The sequence below is a fragment of the Balaenoptera musculus genome, chromosome 8 (assembly GCF_009873245.2).
Source record: "Balaenoptera musculus isolate JJ_BM4_2016_0621 chromosome 8, mBalMus1.pri.v3, whole genome shotgun sequence".
Lineage (NCBI taxonomy): Eukaryota > Metazoa > Chordata > Mammalia > Artiodactyla > Balaenopteridae > Balaenoptera > Balaenoptera musculus.
This window is the reverse complement of record NC_045792.1, coordinates 42,249,531-42,269,983: the sequence shown is the minus strand read 5'-3', so window position 1 is coordinate 42,269,983 and position 20,453 is coordinate 42,249,531. Positions and strand designations below refer to the sequence as shown.

At 38.7% G+C, this 20,453-nt stretch overlaps 2 protein-coding genes across 7 annotated transcripts in view; one reads left to right on the top strand and one right to left on the bottom strand.

The window, feature by feature from the left end:
- The window catches only part of LOC118900210 (N-acetylated-alpha-linked acidic dipeptidase 2), a 140,504-nt gene that overhangs the window by 8,986 nt on the left and 111,065 nt on the right, over positions 1–20,453 (top strand). For 3 of the 4 annotated variants that reach the window (XM_036862570.1, XM_036862569.1, XM_036862566.1), the window contains 2 exons: positions 10,234–10,328; positions 18,634–18,760. The gene's annotated coding sequence lies outside the window, so the exon portion shown is untranslated. Of the gene's footprint in view, positions 1–692; positions 856–10,233; positions 10,329–18,633; positions 18,761–20,453 lie in introns of all 4 variants that reach the window. The other variant, XM_036862567.1, reaches the window with a different exon arrangement.
- On the bottom strand, positions 2,306–19,070 carry TRIM77 (tripartite motif containing 77). 3 transcript variants are annotated; one of them, XM_036862574.1, is made up of 7 exons: positions 18,927–19,070; positions 9,873–10,287; positions 9,075–9,170; positions 6,547–6,777; positions 5,491–5,513; positions 4,320–4,417; positions 2,306–3,022 (listed from the first exon to the last, which is right to left on the bottom strand). In XM_036862574.1, exons 2-7 carry the CDS (start codon positions 10,281–10,283, stop codon positions 2,529–2,531), a joined length of 1,353 nt encoding a protein of 450 aa, XP_036718469.1. In that variant the 5' UTR covers positions 10,284–10,287; positions 18,927–19,070; the 3' UTR covers positions 2,306–2,528. The 3 variants fall into 3 exon arrangements, with proteins under 3 accessions (XP_036718469.1, XP_036718468.1, XP_036718470.1); XM_036862573.1 differs by lacking the exon at positions 18,927–19,070 and having other exon boundaries at positions 2,529–3,022; positions 9,873–10,394; XM_036862575.1 differs by lacking the exons at positions 6,547–6,777; positions 18,927–19,070 and having other exon boundaries at positions 2,529–3,022; positions 9,873–10,394.

Below are 20,453 nucleotides of genomic sequence, written 5' to 3'. Positions count from 1 at the left end.
GTTCAGTAAAACCAAGGTGGCTGGAGTTCCCAGGATTGAGTACTAGTTGAGGGTAGAGTTGCACAGAGGGAGCTCCAGAGAGGTCCCACAGCAGGAGCCTACACCTGAGTACAGATCAGTGAATGCTTGTGAGGAAAATATCCAAGATCAAGGAAAGAACCACCCCAAAGGGGTAGATGGAGCAATACCTCAGGTCACACAGAGCTGGGAATAGTTCCCACTATCCAGAGTGAAAAACCCTCACAGTACAGGGCATAACTTTTAGAATACTCGGGGGGCAGGGGGGTTGGTATTGTCCCAGTGGCGGGGAAAATCCAGCCCAGGTTAAAGACTTCTCTGCTTTCTCCTTACACCGTTTATAAGCAAGCCTTGAAAACTGGAGATTCTTCCAGAGTTAACACCACCTTCTGGCCTAGGACTGTGGTGGTCCTCAAGTCAAAGCAACAATAGAAAACACTTAAGAAGATTTCACACACACACCCCACTTTGGACAATAGGGGCCTCTTTCTGCAGTTCCTCTGGAAAAAGGACAAAAGGGCTCTCTCTTGGGACAAAGCTTCCCCGTCTGCCATTTCACTGTTGCCACTCACTGCACCTTTTTGACAGTGGCTGATCTTGGGGCAGCACTGGAAGAGAAAAAGAAAAGATAAAAAGAAAAAAAATGATTTCCTCTCACACTTTTCTGTTTGCAGGAACCTCTTTTCCTGGTCCTCTGACTAGAAATCAGGTGTTTATGTTTGAGCTTTTGCTGCATGCTCATGCTGTGTAGATCAGAGAACTGAGTCTTCCTTCAATTCAGTCAATGCCAGGAAGGAGAAGAGGAAAAATAATTCCACCAACTCACCTCCACTGTGGGTAATTATTCAAGTCTTAATTTCTCTCCTTATTTCACTTTCTAGTTTTAATTTTTCACATTCCTCACATGGTTACTTTTTATGGTCAGTTCAGAGTTTTCAGTTGTAATCTGTAGGTGAGACAGACTATGGAGAATGTATTCCATTTTGGCCAGTGCCAGAGTCAATTCAAAACTTTTCAGTATGCAACAATTCTTGGACCCCTTCCAAAGATGAGGGCATTATTAGATTGCTTTAAATAATCCCTAAGCAAATATCTGAAAATCTAGTTTTAATTTCTTTTCCACTACAACTTCATAGAAATACATATAATCCCCAAATTATTCCCTAAGCAACTTCTCTTTAAAGAGAGAGAGCAAAAGATGGAGAGATGGAAGGAGAAAGGGGAGTGGGGAGAGAAAGATTGATTCTTCTAAAATAGAAGAAAAAGAAAAAAAAATTTTTCCTTATGATAAACTCTCCTAGAATCTACTCTTTTCCTATCTATCATACATCAGTGTTAACTAGAGTCATTATGTTGGACAACACATCCCCAAAGAGATTGATTTCAATGTCTGATTACAAAGTTTTAAGATCTAAGTCAGTAACACTCTTTGAAATGAAATTTGACTGTTGACAGCTTGGATGTTTTGTGCATGTAGGAAATAAAGTTTATTGTCCATCCTTGAAAATATATATTCAAGGTTTTTTCACTCTATATATCTTCCTTAAAAGTACTGCAGTATCCAAGCATCTAGGTCTTATTATCTATACTACTACCACTCTGATAAAATATGTGTATATTCCTAAAAATCTCTGTTCATCATTGAGAGCTACTAATAGCAACATTGAGGAATCAGATCATACACAGTCTATATTTTGCCAGTTAAAATGAATTTCTGAGCCATGTACCTGAACAATAAATTAATTCACATCTTTATTTAATATTTCTCATCGCTTCTTGAGCTGCTAATTGTGTCTACATTATAGTAACTTTTTTTTGGTTATATAGCCTTTGCTTTTAATAATTTTCCTACACATTCATTCATTTGTTCCAATATATTTTTGATGTCTCTCATATCCTTAACCTGGTGTTTCATCCCTGGAATGTGTCTGGGAAGAGGACTAACATTGGCCTTTGCTTCTTGCAGTCTGCAAACTAGAAAAGAAGACCCAATATCTATTGTGAGTTTTACAAAGGGAAAGAATAAGCGGTTCTTGAGGTCATATTATAATTGACCTAATCTAGTTTGGTAAACTGAGGATTAAAAGAGGAATAGGATTTAGCCAGATGAGTGGAGGGAGAAGAGAATTCTGCGCTGCCCTTGAGTTTTGACAAGGACTTTCTGGAAGGAGAATCCTCTGTGCTTTTTGTTCATGCATTTGGCTGCGTTTCCACACCCGTGTATTCTTTAATCTCTAGCAACTTCAGATGGCAAATGAAAAGTACATGTATCCTACCCAATAAAATAAAAGAGATTACTTTTATTTAAATAAAATAGAAAAGACAAATGTACATCGTTAACATTATCACCACTTTAAAAAATAATGCAGCCATTATATCTCCTGAAGGTAAAATGAAGTTAAACACAGTGAAGTATAATTGATTTTCCCCATTCTAGAAGTCACCAGGATAGAAGCCCCTCAGCTACTAGAATTCCCGAGACCTTGGTCAGGTTGGTGACCTGTTCCTGATCATTTGGGTCCACACCAAATGAAAGGTCTGAGAGGGAAAGAGAAAGAGCGTGAGAGGAAATTACAAATGAGGGAACTTCTGGCAACATTAATAAAGCTTATTATACCACATTCATAATCCAGAAACACCCCTATCCAGCCCTGGGGTCTTTGAATATAGTGGGGTAAGAGTGGGAAGGTAGAAAAGAGACTGAAACGGTCCTCCACGCTGACACACAGAAGTAGAAAAATATCCTCAGAGTTAAGTAGCATATCATTCCTACTTGTCCAGGATTCCTTGCAAAGTCCTATAATCCAGTTACGAGAGTTTCCCACATTCACCTCCCAGTAATGTTTGCCAGTGGTGAAGGTCTGAGCGCCCCATGAAGGAGTATTCTCTGAACTTGCTGGATTACGGGGCACGTCTTGATGGTCAGGACTGCACTGCAAACGTCTCAGGTCTTCAGTCAGAGCCACATGACAATTTCTTATTTTATGATCCAACGTAACATATACTTTAGTAAAAAGAAAACAGCAAAGTCAAAGAACAGAGTTTTAAAGTTCTGAGGGATCGATAAGTGTGGCGGTATTGTGGCAGAGGTTTAGCAACCAAATCTCTGGAACAAAGCAAAGCTGGTTTGTCTTATTTGCTGGGAATATTCCAGCCCACCTTGACCATTTTCAAGATGCCAGCCATTTAGTAATTGCTCCTAAAATTCTGGAACTTGTAACAATTCATTCCCATGAGTGTGTCAGTACCAGCTAGCTCCAGAACACCACTTTACCAAAGGTGACTAGACAGTGTGTCACTGGAAATCCAGAGAAAGAACAGGAAGGGCTTCTTGTCTATCTAAAGAGCCAGAAAATCTCTAATCGTACAACTAGATGAAGGAAAATTTTGAGAATATATAAAGATGTAGGATATCAGGCTCTGGCTTATTTTCACTAACTCCTCAAAAACTGGAGAGCTCATTCATAGATGTCAAGAAAATAGCAAAATGGCCCTTAATCCACTTAAGTCCTCTCATTAATCCACTCTCACAAAATAAAATATAATAGTAATAAATACATTATACATTATATTTAAATATGATATTGTTGATATTTTTAGTCCTAAATAGTGATCACAGGCTTAACGTTTAAGCAAGCAAAAATAAAATAAACCAAAAACCCATTTGTGCCTTTTTTTAGAAGTGATTTCTCTCTTAGGATTTCTAATGGAGCCACCGCTGAATCAGAATCCAACTCATCCCATCTCAGGCCTGCTTCTCCTTTGTCTGCCAGGCTCACCCTTCAGTTGCATTTGTCTTAAGGGGCCCTCTATGCAACAAGTCATGGGTTCAATTTGTTTTGTGGTTGTACTTGTTGTATATAAAAATACTTCTGAGCTTTTTAAAAGTCTTGTGATTTTTCAAATGTAATTATTACATTCAATATTCAGATAAACATTTAAATAACAACATTAAGGTGATTCTAAGAATCTGAATATCCACATATAACCACAGTTAACTATAAGATGAAATACACTGAATGGATATGCAGTTTTATAAGGCAGTGTGTTCTTTTTTTTTAAATTTTAACTCACCACAAGTAACTATATAAGAAACTGTCATATTCGATTGATTGTTTTTGACAGGCTTCACTTAGCTTTCTCTGACTGATAATTAACAATAAATTATAAAGTTAGTTATAAAGCAGTGCCTGCTTCCCTGTTCTCTGCAAAGAACAGACAGAGCAATGAAGAGAGATCATCAGCATGTCTCTAGTCGTGAAGGAAATATTACTGCCTTCACACAGAGAGCTGCCTCTTACCTCGGAAGCTGTTAAGCCTTTCCAACATCCCAGTGATGGCCCATGTACTGAGCTGTGGGTCCATAGGCTGAGGAATGTACAGCTGCATTAAGTGACTCCTGTAAAAAAAAAAAAAAAAGACCCACTTACTAATAGGCCCAAAGGTATCATTAGCAATCCATTGATGGTGCTTCATCAGAATCCTCATAATTAGGTTTGAAGGGTGTGAATTTAACTCCTCAGATGGAGAAACACAACAGTTGCTATTATATTTTACAATCTGTTTCCCTGCTCTTAGCATATCAATCTTAGTAGAATATGTCACCTCCATCATAATTGTGTCTGTTTCCTCCCTTCTAGCTTCCCTAGGGGATCCACACAGCAATTCTCATTTAATTCCTGAAATCTAATAGGTGGCAAATAGTTGGAACTTGCCATCTGATACATATGGAACCTCAGCACTATCTATGTTCTTTCTTTTATTTTTATTTTTATTTTTATTTTATTTATTTATTTTTTCATTTTCTTTTAATTTATTTATTTATTTTTGGCTGTGTTGGGTCTTCGTTTCTGTGCGAGGGCTTTCTCTAGCTGCGGCGAGCGGGGGCCACTCTTCATCGCGGTGCGCGGGCCTCTCACTATCGCGGCCTCTCTTGCTGCGGAGCACAAGCTCCAGACGCGCAGGCTCAGTAGTTGTGGCTCACGGGCCCAGTTGCTCCGCGGCATGTGGGATCTTCCCAGACCAGGGCTCGAACCCGTGTCCCCTGCATTGGCAGGCAGACTCTCAACCACTGCGCCACCAGGGAAGCCCCTCTATGTTCTTTCTTGATGATTCTACCTCACTCCTCGTCTCAGCATCCGTCTACCTGCTGCCTCTCTGAGCTTATCTGCCTTTCCCATAGATGACCAGGAATAATCCTCAAATATCAATAATTAGAATTTGGAAATTAGGGGCAAGAAAAATAGTTGTCTCTTTGCAACTTCTACAGTAAGGCTTGCAACTGAACCTACACTCCCCTCAACCCTACTTTCACCTAAGGGTAGACTATATAAAACCTGGCAGACTTTTAGAGAAGGAAGGAATAAACGCAGACAGAAAGAAACTTCTCATTAAAAAGGGAGGGTCCATCTCAACAGAAATAACCTGATCACTATCACAATTACCATGATTTGAATAGAGGGGCAAACTTACCTTTTCATTGTGTCTCCCACACCCTGTAAAGAGAAAGAAAGGAAGGCTTAGCTTTCAGCACAAGCTCTCCTGTTTGTTTAGTCTAGTTTGAGGATATGAGATTATACTGGGAAATTCACTATCTCCAGTTTTCTTCCTTGGGGAAAATCATTTGCCATTTCCCTTATCCTTAAAAAGATGAAACCCAGTCTCACATTTACATACAGGTGATAAAATCATAATCTTGATAAAATTGAAAGTCAGAAGATGTTCTTAGGGTACACGAATGGCTGTGCTTTGTTGTAATCTACAGCAGGATTCACAGCGTTCCCCAAAGTTCTTATAAGGGTGTGAAAGCTAGAACTTCACAACAGAAAGAAGGCATACATCCCATATTCACACATATTACCAAGTACACATACAAAGTTAAATTATCTGCTCACAAGCTGCTCTCTTGCAGCTGGTCAGAAACTGTAAATACAGTCGTCCCTGAGTATATGAGGGGAATTCATTCCAGGACCCCTTGTATACCAAAATCCATGGATGCTCAAATCTCTTATATAAAATGGCACAGTATTTCCATATAATGTATGCACATTTTCCTGTATACTTTAATCACCTCTAGATTACTTATAATACCTAATATAATGTAAATGCTATGTAAATAGTTGTCAACATTGACAAATTCAAGTTTTGCTTTTTGGAAATTTCTGGGTTTTTTAAAAAAATATATTTTCCATCGGCAGTTGGTGGAATCCTCGGATGTGAAACCTATAGGGATATGGAAGGCTAACTGTATAGTAGAGGAATATAACAAGAAGGTTTGAGAGATTTTCTTCTGGATCTGTTACTTGAACCTTTCCACATAGTTATCCTTCTTCCATATAAGGCAAAAGTGATGTTTCGTCTCCAGATTATACTGGAGGAGCAAAACCCGCCATCACAGAGGCAGAAGAAGAATCTGGACTTTGGAACCAGAAAAATAATGGAGGCCAAAAAGGATATAACTTCAGTGGCTATAAATGCTTTCCAAGCTGGCTGGTGTTCAGCACCCTAACGTCCTTCCTTAGTCCTTACCTGGAGCATGTCCACATCTGCTTTAAGGCACAGTTCCTTCAGCTCCTCATATATTCTTCTCAGGAGTTTCCCCATATGAACCATTCTGGCTACATTTCTCCTGAGTCGCTGAAAAACGATCTTGCCTTCAATTGCCAACATCTCTAAGTGTTTTTGCTTTTCTTCCTGGAGATATTGATATACCTTAGGGTATTCAGCTCCTATCATCACCATCCGTAGATTTACAAAACCCTGCAGTGACATTGGATTAAATTAGATCATGTATCTGGATGGTTTTATTCTTCTCTTATCATCTATTGTCTACGTGTTATGTATAGAATACTTGTCTTAGTTTGTTTGGGCTACTATAACAAAAGCACAATAGACTGCATAACTTATAAATAACAGAAATTTACTTCACACAGTTCAGTAAAGTGGGAAATCCAAGATCAGTGCCAGCAGATTTGGTGTATGGTGAGAGCCACTGCCTAGATAGCTATCTTTTTTTTTTCTTTTTTTTTTGCTTAATAATGATTAAAATATATTCCACTTTACAAAGCACATTCACATAATTGGTTTTCATTTTTTTACCATATGCATGCATTTTTTTTATTTAAGTGTAGTTGATTTACAATACTGTGTTATTTCAGGTATACAGCAAAGTGATTTGGTTATACATACATATATATATATATATGTATATATCTATGTTCTGTTTTTTCCCAATTCTTTTCCATTATAGGTTATTACAAGATATTGAATATAGTTCCCTGTGCTATAAAGTAGGTCCCTGTTGTTTATCTATTTTATATATAGTAGTGTGTATATGTTAATCCCAAACTCCTAATTTATCCTTCCCCCACTTTCCCCTTTGGTAACCATAAGTTTTTTTCTATGCCTGTGGGTCGATTTCTGGTTTGTAAATAAGTTCATTTGTATCATTTTTTTTTAGATTCCACATATAAGTGATATCACATGATATTTGTCTTTCTCTGACTTACTTCCCATAATATGGTAATCTCTAGGTCCATCCATGTTGTTGCAAATGGCATTATTTCATCCTTTTTCTTGGCTGAGTAGTATTCCATTGTATAAATATACTACATCTTCTTTGTCCATTCATCTGTCGATGGACATTTAGGTTGCTTCCATGTCTTGACTAGATAGTCATCTTTTGGTTGTGTCCTCACATGGCAGAAGGGGCAAGCCTCCACAGGGCTTCTTTTATAAGAATCCCATTCATAAGGACTCTGCCTTCATGACCTAATCACCTCCCAAAGGCATGACCTCCTAACACCATCACTTTGGGGGTTAGAATTTCAACATTTGAACTTGGTGGCGGGGGGGAGGGGGGAACCCAAACTTTTGGACCATACCTTCTGTTTTCTCTGCTCCAGAAGGATGTGTTCTCAGAGAGCTGCTGGTTCACTCCCTTTGCTTCTTTAGATCTCTACCCTGATGTAACGCTCATAATGAGTCTTCCCTGACCAGCATACTTTCTCCCCAAACCTGTACTATTTATACACATCCCTGCTTTAATTTTCTCCCAAGAACTTTACAGACGTGAGGTATTATAAATGTTACTCTTTTTTATTTGTTACATGACTTCTCTTATTAGATTATAACCAACTGAGGTCAGTGATTTTCCTCTTTTTGTCCATTTCTGTATCTCTTTGTGGGCCTAGAACAGTGAGCAATGCATCATATGCCCTCCTATGAATGAGTGGTTTATTAGGAAATCCATCCTAAATGATCAAGATAATTTTATTATTGCCTTTGGTATTTTCACAGCACTGTATACAGGTTTCGGTTTAATGACATATTCTCTACTATAGCCTGTTGATATGTCTTCTTTAGAAGTGATTGAGTTCTTTGAAAATAAAAATGTAGTTTATTTTTATTAAACCTTCAGTTTCAGGTTCGCAGTTCATATATGGGAATCAATGAATGATACAACCCAAAATCCTTAGGTAGGCGTTCACAGTCTTGCCATGGCTATAATTACATTTCTAGCCATAACTCTCACTGCCTGCTTCATACCCTATGTACTAATTAATAGGAGCTACTTGCAGGTCCCAGACAATTCCATGATTTGTCTCATTTTTAGCTTTCTTGTCCCTTAGGTGTCTGTGTCATAAATACCCATGAATTTATAGATTCTACTAACACATTAGCATTGGGATGATTTTTACTTGTTTGAGAAGCTTTTCTTAACATTCAAAGTTTATTAATCTCCTACGGAACTCTATTTTTACCTCCATCCCAGTGACCATTGCCTTTTGTTTTGTGATACTGCATTTTCTTGTCCCTGCTGAAGTACAATGTTAGTGGTAGACATTGCTTTATCAAGAAAATCAGGAAGAATCTTTTAGTTACATATTGGGTTCATTCAACATGAAATCCTACATTGAAGGTCATGTTTTTCCATATGTAGCTCTCTCTGATCACTCACTCAGGGGACATTATGATTTAATTCAAGTTCTTCCACTGTAAGTTATGAGGATATTTGTCCCAAGCTGGTTCCAGTGGATACAGGGTCTACCGCTTACCTCCCATACTCTGAATATGTTGGTCACTTTTTTTATATTGCTCTGATTTTCTTTTTTCTTTTTCCAAATAGACTTCATTTGCATCAGAAGGTTCTCCTGCAAAATAACTATAAATTGGAGTACTAGAAAAGCAAAGGTAGTACATTTCAGATACTTAAAAGAAGATAGAAGGGGATGAACATGGGACAAACAGTAAAGAGAGCAGAGATGTCAATGATTTTCCTTGGGAACACTAACTGATAAATCTGAGAGATCAACCAAAAATAGAATGCCTAAATTTAGAAAATGTAATCTATTATCTGAGGAATCTAACACTGATATTGTAGTAACCTGGTCAATTTTCAGAAGTGAATCTTGCTTTATATTTAATTGTGAAATATTAGCCCTCAGTTTTCCTATGGCACTATAAGAAAATATTGGCCAGTGTTTCTAAATCTGCTATAATTAGAACAGGGTCATCGTAATCATGGTTGTAGGAGCCAATGACTGTTACTGAAACTAGAGATTTATCCACCACGTTACTTACACTGAAGTACCAGCACCCTAATCCTCATCAATTTCATCATCATTCCTCTCTTTCAGCCCAACAGAATTTAAACTTCAGGAGAGCAACAATGTTGTCTAGTTTCTTCACCGCTTTATCCCCAGATTTCAGAATAGTGCCTGGCACATGGTGTTCAGAAATTCTATTTGTTTATTACATAAAATAATAATAACAATCAATGTATTTGCCTCATTGCCTATCAATCAGATACAGGGTCGTCCACATTTCAAAGTGCATTCAGAGATATTACTTACCCTGTAGTGCTCTGCAACCTGCTTTATTGGATAGTGTTCATGCGCGGCATGCTCTGGGGAATGAGAGCAGAACAAACACAGCAGGCTCGTGTCAGCTTGACAGAAGTAGAGCTTTACCACTTGGTGTATCCTACACATCTGCTTGGCAGAGCTAGGTAACTGGCAGACAATTGATTCTCTGGTAGGAAGAATATGCTCCTTAGCAAGAAGAGTGCTTTTGAAGTCCATTTTCGGAGATATTGCCTTGCACACAGGACAGCAAGTAGCTGTCTGGGCATCGTCCCACAAGAGACAGAGGCAAGGAGTACAAAATCTGTGCCCACAGCTAATGGTGACAGGGTCTGTGAAATTGTCCTTGCAGATGGAGCAGATGAACTCACTGGGGAAACACTGCGTGAAAGCAGATTCCATGTTTCTGAGAAGATAAAAGGAAAGGACATTCTTTACCCTTGGCATGTGAGTTGAACTTTGAGCCTTCTCTCACTAATACACATATGTACCATAGGAGGACAGGCCATGTTTTGAATAGGATGGCGAGGCACAAAGAGAGTCCTACAGACTGGTAAAATGCATTATTATTTTCTAACATTGGCCTCCAGCACTACTTCTCATTTCCCTAGTAGAAATCCAGTGTTTTTCACATATATTATCTCTCTTTCAAAGACAAAGAAATCAGAGGTTCTGGGCTCATTCATAGGCAGTGGGTCATACTGTGTCCAAAACTATCACAATTTTCCCCTTTTTTCCTCTCTCTGATTGGTTAGCACAGGGTATTTGTTCCAATTCTGGCCAATGAAATAAGAAACTAAGACTCCTAGGACAATTCCAGAAAAGATTTTCTTGCTTCAGAAGAGATGCGTGGAATTAAAAAAAACCCCTGCTTTTTCTGTTTCTGGACATTTTTTGGATACAATACCCTTTTGCAAAGCCATCTTGTGGTCACAACGTGAACTAGCCTAAGGAGAAAAGCCAATAGTCTAAGGATAACAAAAAGATGGAAAGAAACTGGGTTCTTAACAATGACACTGAACAAGAGTTAACTAATTCTGGAGAGGCCAATTTCTGACTAAATTAACATAAATCCCTATACGAAAGACCTAACAGAAGAAAGTTTGTGCTCACTACCACATAAAAAAAGAACTTAGCACAGTATCAACTGTCATATGTAATACGTCAGGGGTTCAACAAAAATTATGAGGCATATCATAAGGCAAGAAAAATGTAGTCTGAACAGACAAAGCAGTCATCAGAACCAGACTTAGATACAACACAGTTGTTAGAACCATCAGACAAAGAATTTAAAATAACTGTGATTAGTATGTTAAAGGCTTTTATAAAAAATGTAGACAACATGCAAGATAGGTAATTTCAGGAGAGGGATGAAAACTATAAGACAGTCAGATAGGCTTGTCTATCTGGCAAGCCTATCTGATTGATATAATATATGCAGAGAATATCTGATGATATAATATATCTTATATATCATATATCTTATATCTGATAAGATATAATATATGCAGAGAATTTTGTGTTTGCATTCAGGAGTAGATACAATACAAGAAAGAAAAGTATCAGTGGCCATAATGGTAGGTCAATATAAAATACCAAAACTAAACACAAAGGAGAAAAACAAAGAGTAAAAAATTAAAACAAAACAGAGCATCAAAGAGCAGAATGACAACATTAAATGCTGTTTAACATTGTTTAGCATCTGTGTAATTAGATTTCCAGAAGGAAAATAAAGATATAACAGGGCAAAAGAAACATTTAAAGAAATAATTTTAGAGACTCTTCCAAAATTAGTGACGGACACTAAAAAAAAAGATCTACGATATTCAGAGAATATCAAACAGAAAAATACAAAATGAATAAGCAAACAAAAAACACACTCAGGCAAGTCATATTCACACTGAATAAAAACCAATAACAAAGAGAAATTCTTGAAGGGAGCCACCAAAATAGGAAAAAGAAAAATGAAGATTACATACAGAAGAATAAAGATAAAAATTATAGCAGAAACCTTATTAGAAACCATGCAAGCAAGAAGACAGGTAAGTGACTTCTTTAGATTGCTGAAAGAAAACAACTGTCAACCCACAATTCTATATCCAGTGAAAATATACTTCAAAAGTAAAATAAATATTAGAATTTTCCAAAAAAAGACAACTTGAGGGAATTCAGTGCCGTCAGGCCTAATCTGTAAGAAATACACAGGGAAGTTCTTCAGACAAAAGCATATGATGCTGGGAAGAAAACTGATCTACATGCAAAAAAATGAAGGACACTGGAAATTCAATAAAGACAAAATGTAAGCTCTTATATTTTAATTTCTTTAAAAGATAACTTACTGTTTAAAGCAATAGTTTTACAATGTATGTGTTTATGAAACTTATGACAATGACACAAGAAATGAAAAAGAGGAATTGGAAATATTATAAGGATTTTACATTACATGAAAAGTAATATAGTATTACTGAAGGTGGATGAAGATTATTTAAAGAGGTATATTTTAAACTAACTATATGTATTCATGGATGACATGACTGTGAGTGTAGAAAATCCCAAAGAATCTACTAAAAAAATCCTGGAAGTAATAAGTAAGTTTAGCAAGGTCAGAGAACAAAAGGTCAATATATAAAAGTTGATTTTATTCCCATACACAAGTAATGAAAAACTTGTATTTGAATTTTTTGAACCTCACATTTATAATAACTTGAAAAGGTGAATTAACCAAATGCAATAAATTCTAGAGATGTGATATACAACATTATAGCTATACTTAACAATAATGTGTTATATAATTAAAAATGTATTAAATGGGTAGATCTCATGTTAAGTGTTTTTATACTACAATAAAAAAAAATTAAAGGGACAAAGGAAATTTTGCAGGTAATGTATTGATATGTTCATTGTCTTGACTGTGATGGTGGCTTTGAAAGTGTTTACATATATCAAAAGTTTGTCAAATTGTACATTTTAAGTATGTGGAGTTTATTCTTTGTCAATTATGTCTGAACACATAATTTTAAATTTTAAGAAAGTGAATTAACTAGTTATCATTTTTAACAAAATATGTGCAGGATCAGCATGGCAACAGCTACAAAACATTGATGAAAGAAAAGAAAGATCTAGATAAACGGAGAAACATATCATGTTCATACATTGAACAATTTAATACTGATAAGATGGTAATCTTCCTCTATATGGTCTATAAATTCAGTGTAATCTCTAACAAAACTCTAGAAAAATTTTGTAGGTATCCACAAGATGTTTTTAAAATTTGTTATGGTATACCAAACAAATAGAATAGCCAAAACAATCCTAAAAAAATAAAATCATAATACTCACATTACTTGATTTTAAAACTTAGTGGAATTCCACAGTATTATGACAACACAGTATTGAGAAAAGGATAGACGTACTGATCATTAGAACTAAACAGAAAGTAAAGAGGAGACCTGCAGAAATATAGTCAGCTGATTTTTTACAAGTGTAATGGCACTTCAGTGGAGAAAGAATAGCCTTAGATAAAACAACAAAAGCACAATCCATGAAAGAAATACAGATAAATTTGACTTTATCAAAATTTAAAACTTTCACTCTCTGAAAGATATCATTATAAGAATGTAAACCAAGCCACACTCTGTGAGAAAATATTTGCAGTCAAACAACTGATAAGGAACTCATATTCAGAATATAAAATGAATACTTAAAACTCAAAAATTAGAAAGCAAACAACCCAATTTTTTAAATGGGCAAAAGATATAAACTTCACTAAAGAACATATTTAGATGGCAAATGAGCACATAAAAATGTGCTCAAGCATTTGTCATTAGTGGCATTGGAATTAAAACCACAATGACGTATTGCTATATGTCTATTAGAATGGCTAAAATAAAATTTTTAAAAACTGACAACATCAAATGCTGGTAAGGATGCAGAGCAACAAGAACTCTCCTTTACTGCTGGTGGGAGTGAACAATGGTACAGTCACTTTGGAAGACAATTTGGCAGTTGTTTTTTGTTTGTTTGTTTTGTTTTTATAAAACTAAACAAAGAATCATCACACAACTCAGCAATTTCACTCTGAGATATTTATCCAAATGAACTGAAAAGACTGACAAGACAGAAGACAAGACTTCTCTGGATCCACAAAGATTACAGAAATGTCTCACTCTTCCTATTAAACCTGGAACTACTATGAAGGGAGACACTGCAGAGGTTTCTCCCCTGAGAGTCAATAGAGAACCCCCTCAAAATTTGCCCCACCTCCTCTCCTGGCTTCCTTAAGTCTCAGCAAAGCCTAACCATGAAGACATTTAGCCTGAGAATTAAGATACTATATCCTAAAGAAGCTGGGAGAATTATCCAGCATGTACTTGAAGAAAGTGTGAGAGTCCCCTTAGGACTGGATTTTGAGGATGCTTCATCAAGGGGGCTAGAACATCAAACAGGATAAGAGAGAGTTTATTGGTCTGGGGGCACTTTCTCAGGATATAGGATATAACACTTTGGAAGGATATTAGAAGACTAGAACATTTGATGTTTGCAGGCTCCTACAAGCCTGGAAAAAGCAATGGCCCATGCTTAGTAACAATGAAATGCCTGAATTGCTCTGTAAGATGGGACAGGACAGGATTAAAAGGCAAAAAGACATTTGTATCTTGGAGTGGATATATTATGAGGTCAGAAGGTCAACCATAGCATTGTGTTTGTCAATAAAGAGAATACACTATTCACCAAGGTTATCACAAATGTGCTGGTGAGAGGGATCTAGCATCAGAAAGAAGTTCAGTGGTAGCTATCCTCTCCAGGATTGGGATGATGATAAAAGTGTTTACAGAGCTTGACTACTGATATCAATCAGATGATAGGGCATTTAACCGCCAGATGCCAGCAGACTGCATTTTTGTAATGACTAGCAAGGACTGAGCAGGAACCAAGATGGCTTGACCCACAAGGAATTGCCGAGATGGTTAATAAAATGAATAGGATCCCCAGGGGCAGAATAGATACAAGAGAAGCCAAGAATACTGCTTTAAGATATAATCGAAAGAAATCAAGGAAGTGTTATCAGGAGGCAGAGGGTTGTTTTCTTCAATTAAAGTAATGATCCTTTTTTCCAGTTCCCAGGACTGAGAACAGGACTGAGAACAATTTTCAGACTTAGAACTCCTTGATTGATGAGGTGACCACATCCCTAGGAGTAAGTTCCCTGTGACACCATGACACAGTATTATATACTGTAATGATTACCCAGTCCTAATCCAAAGGGACCTATGACTAATAACTCAAGTGACTGTTCATTAGGAAAATGGGAAGATGCATACATCTTGATTTCACACAGGGTATGAGTTTTAATTGATACCTGGAGACCTGAAGCATAACTATCACCTCATGTTAGACTGGGAACTAATGAGAATCAGGTAAGAAATGCAGCTCTGGAAAATCCCAGAGTATAGTGAGTCTGTTGGGTCTGTAGACCCACCTACTGGTCATTCTCTTGGTAAGTGAACATGCACTGGAAACAGAAGACCTCACTCACAAGTCTGGCAGTTGACGCTCTCTGAGTTCCCTCAGCTGGGGCTGTTGCCCAGAATATCTTCATATAACCTCTTCATGTAGTTGCCTGGGGGCTTCCTCACAGCATAGTAGTTAGCTTTCTAGAGCAAGGATCCCAATACTGTCAGATGGAAGTTATTCTACCTTTTGTGCAACACAGAGTATCTCATCTGTTATTGCCACAACCCTACCCAGGTTCAAAGGGACGGAACACTTTCAATGGGGAGCAGTATTGAAGTTACATTGTAGGAAGAGAACGAGGGATGGGATATATTGTTGAGTCTATTTGGGGGTGAGGAGGGGAGGAATAAAACCCGCTATATCTGCTCTTCCTAATAAGCTGATCTCAGGGATCTGCATCCAGAGAGTGAGGGCCCTGGATATAGTGGATTCAATGAGATAGCTCCACATTTCAAGCTCCAGATTTCTATTAAATGCATCTCTAGTTCTCTGGGAAATTGGCACAGTAAATATTTTTTCTGTTGGGGGGCCCTTCAAGGACAACTGGACAATTACTCTGAATACAACATAGTGAAAGAGTGTTGACACAGATGTGCACAATACTGAACGGGAGAGATGTTCATCTCCTCATAGAGCACCAGGAAAAGACTTGGTGATTCTAGGACTGAGTGGGGAAGAAGGTCAGTACCTCTCCTCTGCAGGAAGCCCCTTCTGATGTCTCCATATTTCACTGAAAGTCTTATTAATATGGGCCTTGTGGACTTCTGTCCATGGGAGTATTTCTGAGTAGAGGGTGGCATATCCTGCCTTTAATAGACAGATGTTAAAACCCCATAGCTGAGTCATCCACTGGACCTTACCAGTAAGTGTGGCCTGAAGAGACTGAAACTTGCCCCCACTCTCAGACAGAAATTGTTCTACTCTCACAGTCCCCGTGCCTCCCATACTCTGAAGGGACAGTCAGGCTAGTTCTTATGACCTCCCACTCTTCTGGATTGTGGAAGTTTCTGATGCTGGCTCTGAGACATGGCATCTCTTTGCTGAAATCTAGTGTCTATATTACCATTCTGCTGTGAAGGAACAGGCCCTGTCCTTGCCACAGGCTTTTGACTGTCTTCCTATATGCACCTCTACCCTGGCCCTACTGAACCAGGATGTCTGACAAAATCACTCTGAAATCTTTTTCCTTCTCCTTCAGTCCTCGGTCTGGCCCAGATCTCAGTACAAAAGTCTGGAATGTCTCTACCCACATTCCAGGGCTCAGCTCTTGCTCTTCACTTTCATAAGATGTGTTGATCGGGCCTTCCCTGGTGGCGCAGTGGTTGAGAATCTCCCTGCCAATGCAGGGGACGCGGGTTCGAGCCCTGGTCTGGGAAGATCCCACATGCCGCGGAGCAACTAGGCCCGTGAGCCACAACTACTGAGCCTGCGCGTCTGGAGCCTGTGCTCCGCAACAAGAGAGGCCGCGATAGTGAGAGGCCCGCGCACCGCGATGAAGAGTGGCCCCCGCTTGCCGCAACTAGAGAAAGCCCTCGCACAGAAACGAAGACCCAACACGACCAAAAATAAATAAAAAAAAAAAAAAAAAAAAAAAGACACAGTAGGAAATGGCCAAAGGTCTCAGCTAAGGAACTCACAATCAAGGAGGTGGGCTTTAGTTAGTTGGCTTCTTTCATTTAGTTCTCAATTTGTAGGGTAGTAGTGAAATGCTTTTTTATGCTCCCACACCTCCTAAAATGAATCCCTAGACTGCTCCACCATGCTCTTGAACCTTGGTGTGGCTTTTAATAAGAGTTTCTCAGAGCCACAGAGGGTGTCAGCTGCCCTTAGAGGTAGATGACATCAGGATCCCTTTAGGCTCCTAGCGGAGCCACAAAGAGATGGGAGACATACTGAAGCTGTGTGAGCACTCTAGGCATAGTAAAGCATGAAGAAGTGAGTTCGTGAGTCCTGGGATCCTCTTTTCTCCCAAAGACCCAACTCAGCCCACAACCAGGACTCAGCTTTCCTTTTGCTTGATCGTGCCATAGCCTGCCAATTGTCTCTGAATACAGCTCCCTTAGATTAGGGAGTTCTGGATCATCGTCCCCATTCTAGCACTGAGAACAAGCACCCTACTATTACACAGAGCAGAGCTTCTCATAGCTTCTCCCCATTCCTCATTCTTTTGGAGATTTGGTCACTGCAGCATGAGTACAGTATTCCTAGGTGGGAATGCCCACAAGCCCCATCCTGGGTTTACATGAAAATAGACATTTAAGAAAGCTCCTGGTGCCAAAGTTTCTAAGTGGGGCTCTTCTCCCCTCTGTTCCTTGAAATAAGTAATAAACTCACAGAAACAGGGAAGGAATAACCACAAGAACAAATTGGATGAATTTCCTCCTTTATACACACCAATTCAGTGAAAGATAACAGTAAAAAGAACCATCTGTACTATTCCTTTCAAAGCCATTGTATGAAATCTTTCATCAATAATCACCCCTGCTTAGCCTATCACTTACCTGAAACCAGCTTCTCACAATTAAAAAAAAAGAAGAAAAGAAAAAGCAGATAAAAGAGAAAAAAAATTTCCCAATTTCATTTATCCTTGAAAAACATGGCCTCTTTTTCTTGCTATTTTTCTCCAGAGACAAGATCCCCTCAAAGATTAAAAAGTCTTTCAGAAGGTTGGGAATATCTGACTTCCTTCTCTCCCCTTCTCATTTGCATGTGTGCCTGCAAGCTCACACACTCACACTCAGAGGTTTTCAAAAATATACAGAAATTGCTGTGATATGTGAAATACATTTGAAAACATCATTTAATCCCTAGAAGATTTGCTTCTGAATTTTTCCCAAGAAGGATATCAAAACTGCAACTGATATCACAACATGCGAATCTTTTCTCTTTCTCTTCCCCTCAATCCTTCTTTCAATATATATAAAAGCAGTCTTACCAGTCAATCCCAATAAATTTTGTTGGCTAATTTTCTTAAAAAAATTTTCTCCAATGGAACACAAAATTAAAAAAAAACATTTATACCAAAAATATTAACAAATATTAACAAAATCATTAATAAAGGCTACTTATGTATTCTGGGTTAAAATAGTTTATTTTTGTTATTTTGTACTTTACAGATTTTTTGCAAGTAGCAAAAATATGAGTGCAAGATTGTATTAGAAGAGGGGATGTAGATGGTTATCCCTATGGTACTCACAGACATTTGAATGAACTATAATGAAGCCTCTTTCATTAATAGGAGCAAACTCAGAACCTGCCAAAGTGTTCTAGAGGGGAGTCTCCAGGTGCAGAGGGCAGTTCTCACTCCAATTCCACTTCTTTGAAGGTTTTCTGGATAACCCCCATTACCATCAAGGTGACCACAGGTGGGTTTGTTCCACATAATATGGTCCTGGTCTAATTTTTATTCAAGCAAGGGGCAGAGGTGAGGATGGAACTTTGATTAAAGGCTTAATTCAAACTACAGGGAAAGACAAACTAACAGTAATCAGAAGCAAGGTAATTTTGTTTTATACAACTCACTTTTCTCACCTTCTAGTTGATGCTTCTTCTCAAGGAACCCCTGTTGCCTGATTTTGTCTGCCCCCAACACCAGGAACTGATTCTCTGTATCTCTGCCCACTGTCCACATTCAGGAAGGGGAGGAGACGAGAGAGGGCAAAAAGAAGCTGCCCTTCCCAGCTGTGCTTTGTTTCCTTTATAAGAAGGGATCCTGGTCAGATTTGATGTTAATCATCAAGACTGACTTACCCTAGTAGGTGCATCAGAATCACCTGCAGGGCTTGTTAAACCACAGCTTGCTAGGCTTCAACCACAAAGATTCTTGATTCAGTAGATCTGAGGTGGGGTCACAGAGTTTGCATAGCTAACAAATTATGAGATGCTGCTGTTGGTGCTGGACCATAATTTTAGAATCTCTGACTGAGCCTATATCCATTAAAGATGATTCTTTTAGGGACTTCCTTGATGGCGCAGTGGTTAAGAATCCACCTGCCAATGCAGGGGACACGGGTTCGAGCCCTGGGCCGGGAAGATCCCACATGCCACGGAGCAACTAAGCCCGTGCGCCACAACTACTGAGCCTGCTCTCTAGAGCCTGCGAGCCACAACTACTGAGCCCACGTGCCACAACTGTTGAAGCCTGTGTGCCTAGAGCTCATGCTCCACAACAAGAGAAGCCACTGCAATAAGCCCACGCACCACAATGAAGAGTAGCCCCCGCTTGCCACAACTAGAGAAAGCCCATGCACAGCAACGAAGACCCAATGCAACCGAAAATAAATAAATAAATACATTTATTTAAAAAAAAAAAGATGATACATTTAGGCTGTACGAAGATGGGCAATTAAAAGAAAAAATCTTATTGGAAAGCATAAGGCTGGAAGCACACTGTGAACTTGCTACTATAGCTTTTTATGGTCTGTGGTGGAGAGAAAGAAGTGGTGGAAAATGCAGGCTCTTTTGCCGGTACAGCTACAGAGCCTTAGGAGGGGTGCAAGATGGCCACTGTGCAGTGTCCTTAGTTTGCAGGACCCAGAAGATCAAGCAACAAGGTACAGGCCTGGTGTCCAGGGGCCCAGGCAGCCCCACATTTGGACCATTCTCTTCCCCATCCCAACCCCACAGGAAACATGTCCTTACAACAGAGGTTCTCAAAGTGTGGTTCTGAGAACCGTGGGAGTCTGTGAAGTCAAGATTATATTTAAAATAATATTCAGAGATTATTTGTCCTGTGGCCTAAGATGGTTCTATAAATGTTATTTTAATTATTTAGTAAATTAATAATTATTTTTAGTTTTAATTTCTAATGTGGCATATTCTGACATTAAAAAAAAACCTACATAGGGCTTCCCTGGTAGCGCAGTGGTTGAGAATCTGCCTGCCAATGCAGGGGACACGGGTTCGAGCCCTGGTCTGGGAAGATCCCACATGCCGTGGAGCAACTAGGCCCGTGAGCCACAACTACTGAGCCTGCGCGTCTGAAGCCTGTGCTCCGCAACAAGAGAGGCCGTGACAGTGAAAGGCCCGCACACCGCGATGAAGAGTGGCCCCCGCTCG

What these genes read in the sequence shown, in the direction of transcription:
- TRIM77 (XM_036862573.1), bottom strand. Translation starts at nt 10,328, where the DNA reads ATGCCAAGGGTAAAGAATGTCCTTTCCTTTTATCTTCTCAGAAACATG. An exon ending in CAGATGTGGACATGCTCCAG is followed by an intron (nt 5,514 to 6,546) that starts GTAAGGACTAAG and finishes TTCTCTTTACAG; the next exon opens with GGTGTGGGAGACACAATGAA. An exon ending in AAGGCTTAACAGCTTCCGAG is followed by an intron (nt 3,023 to 4,319) that starts GTAAGAGGCAGC and finishes TTTTTACTAAAG; the next exon opens with TATATGTTACGTTGGATCAT.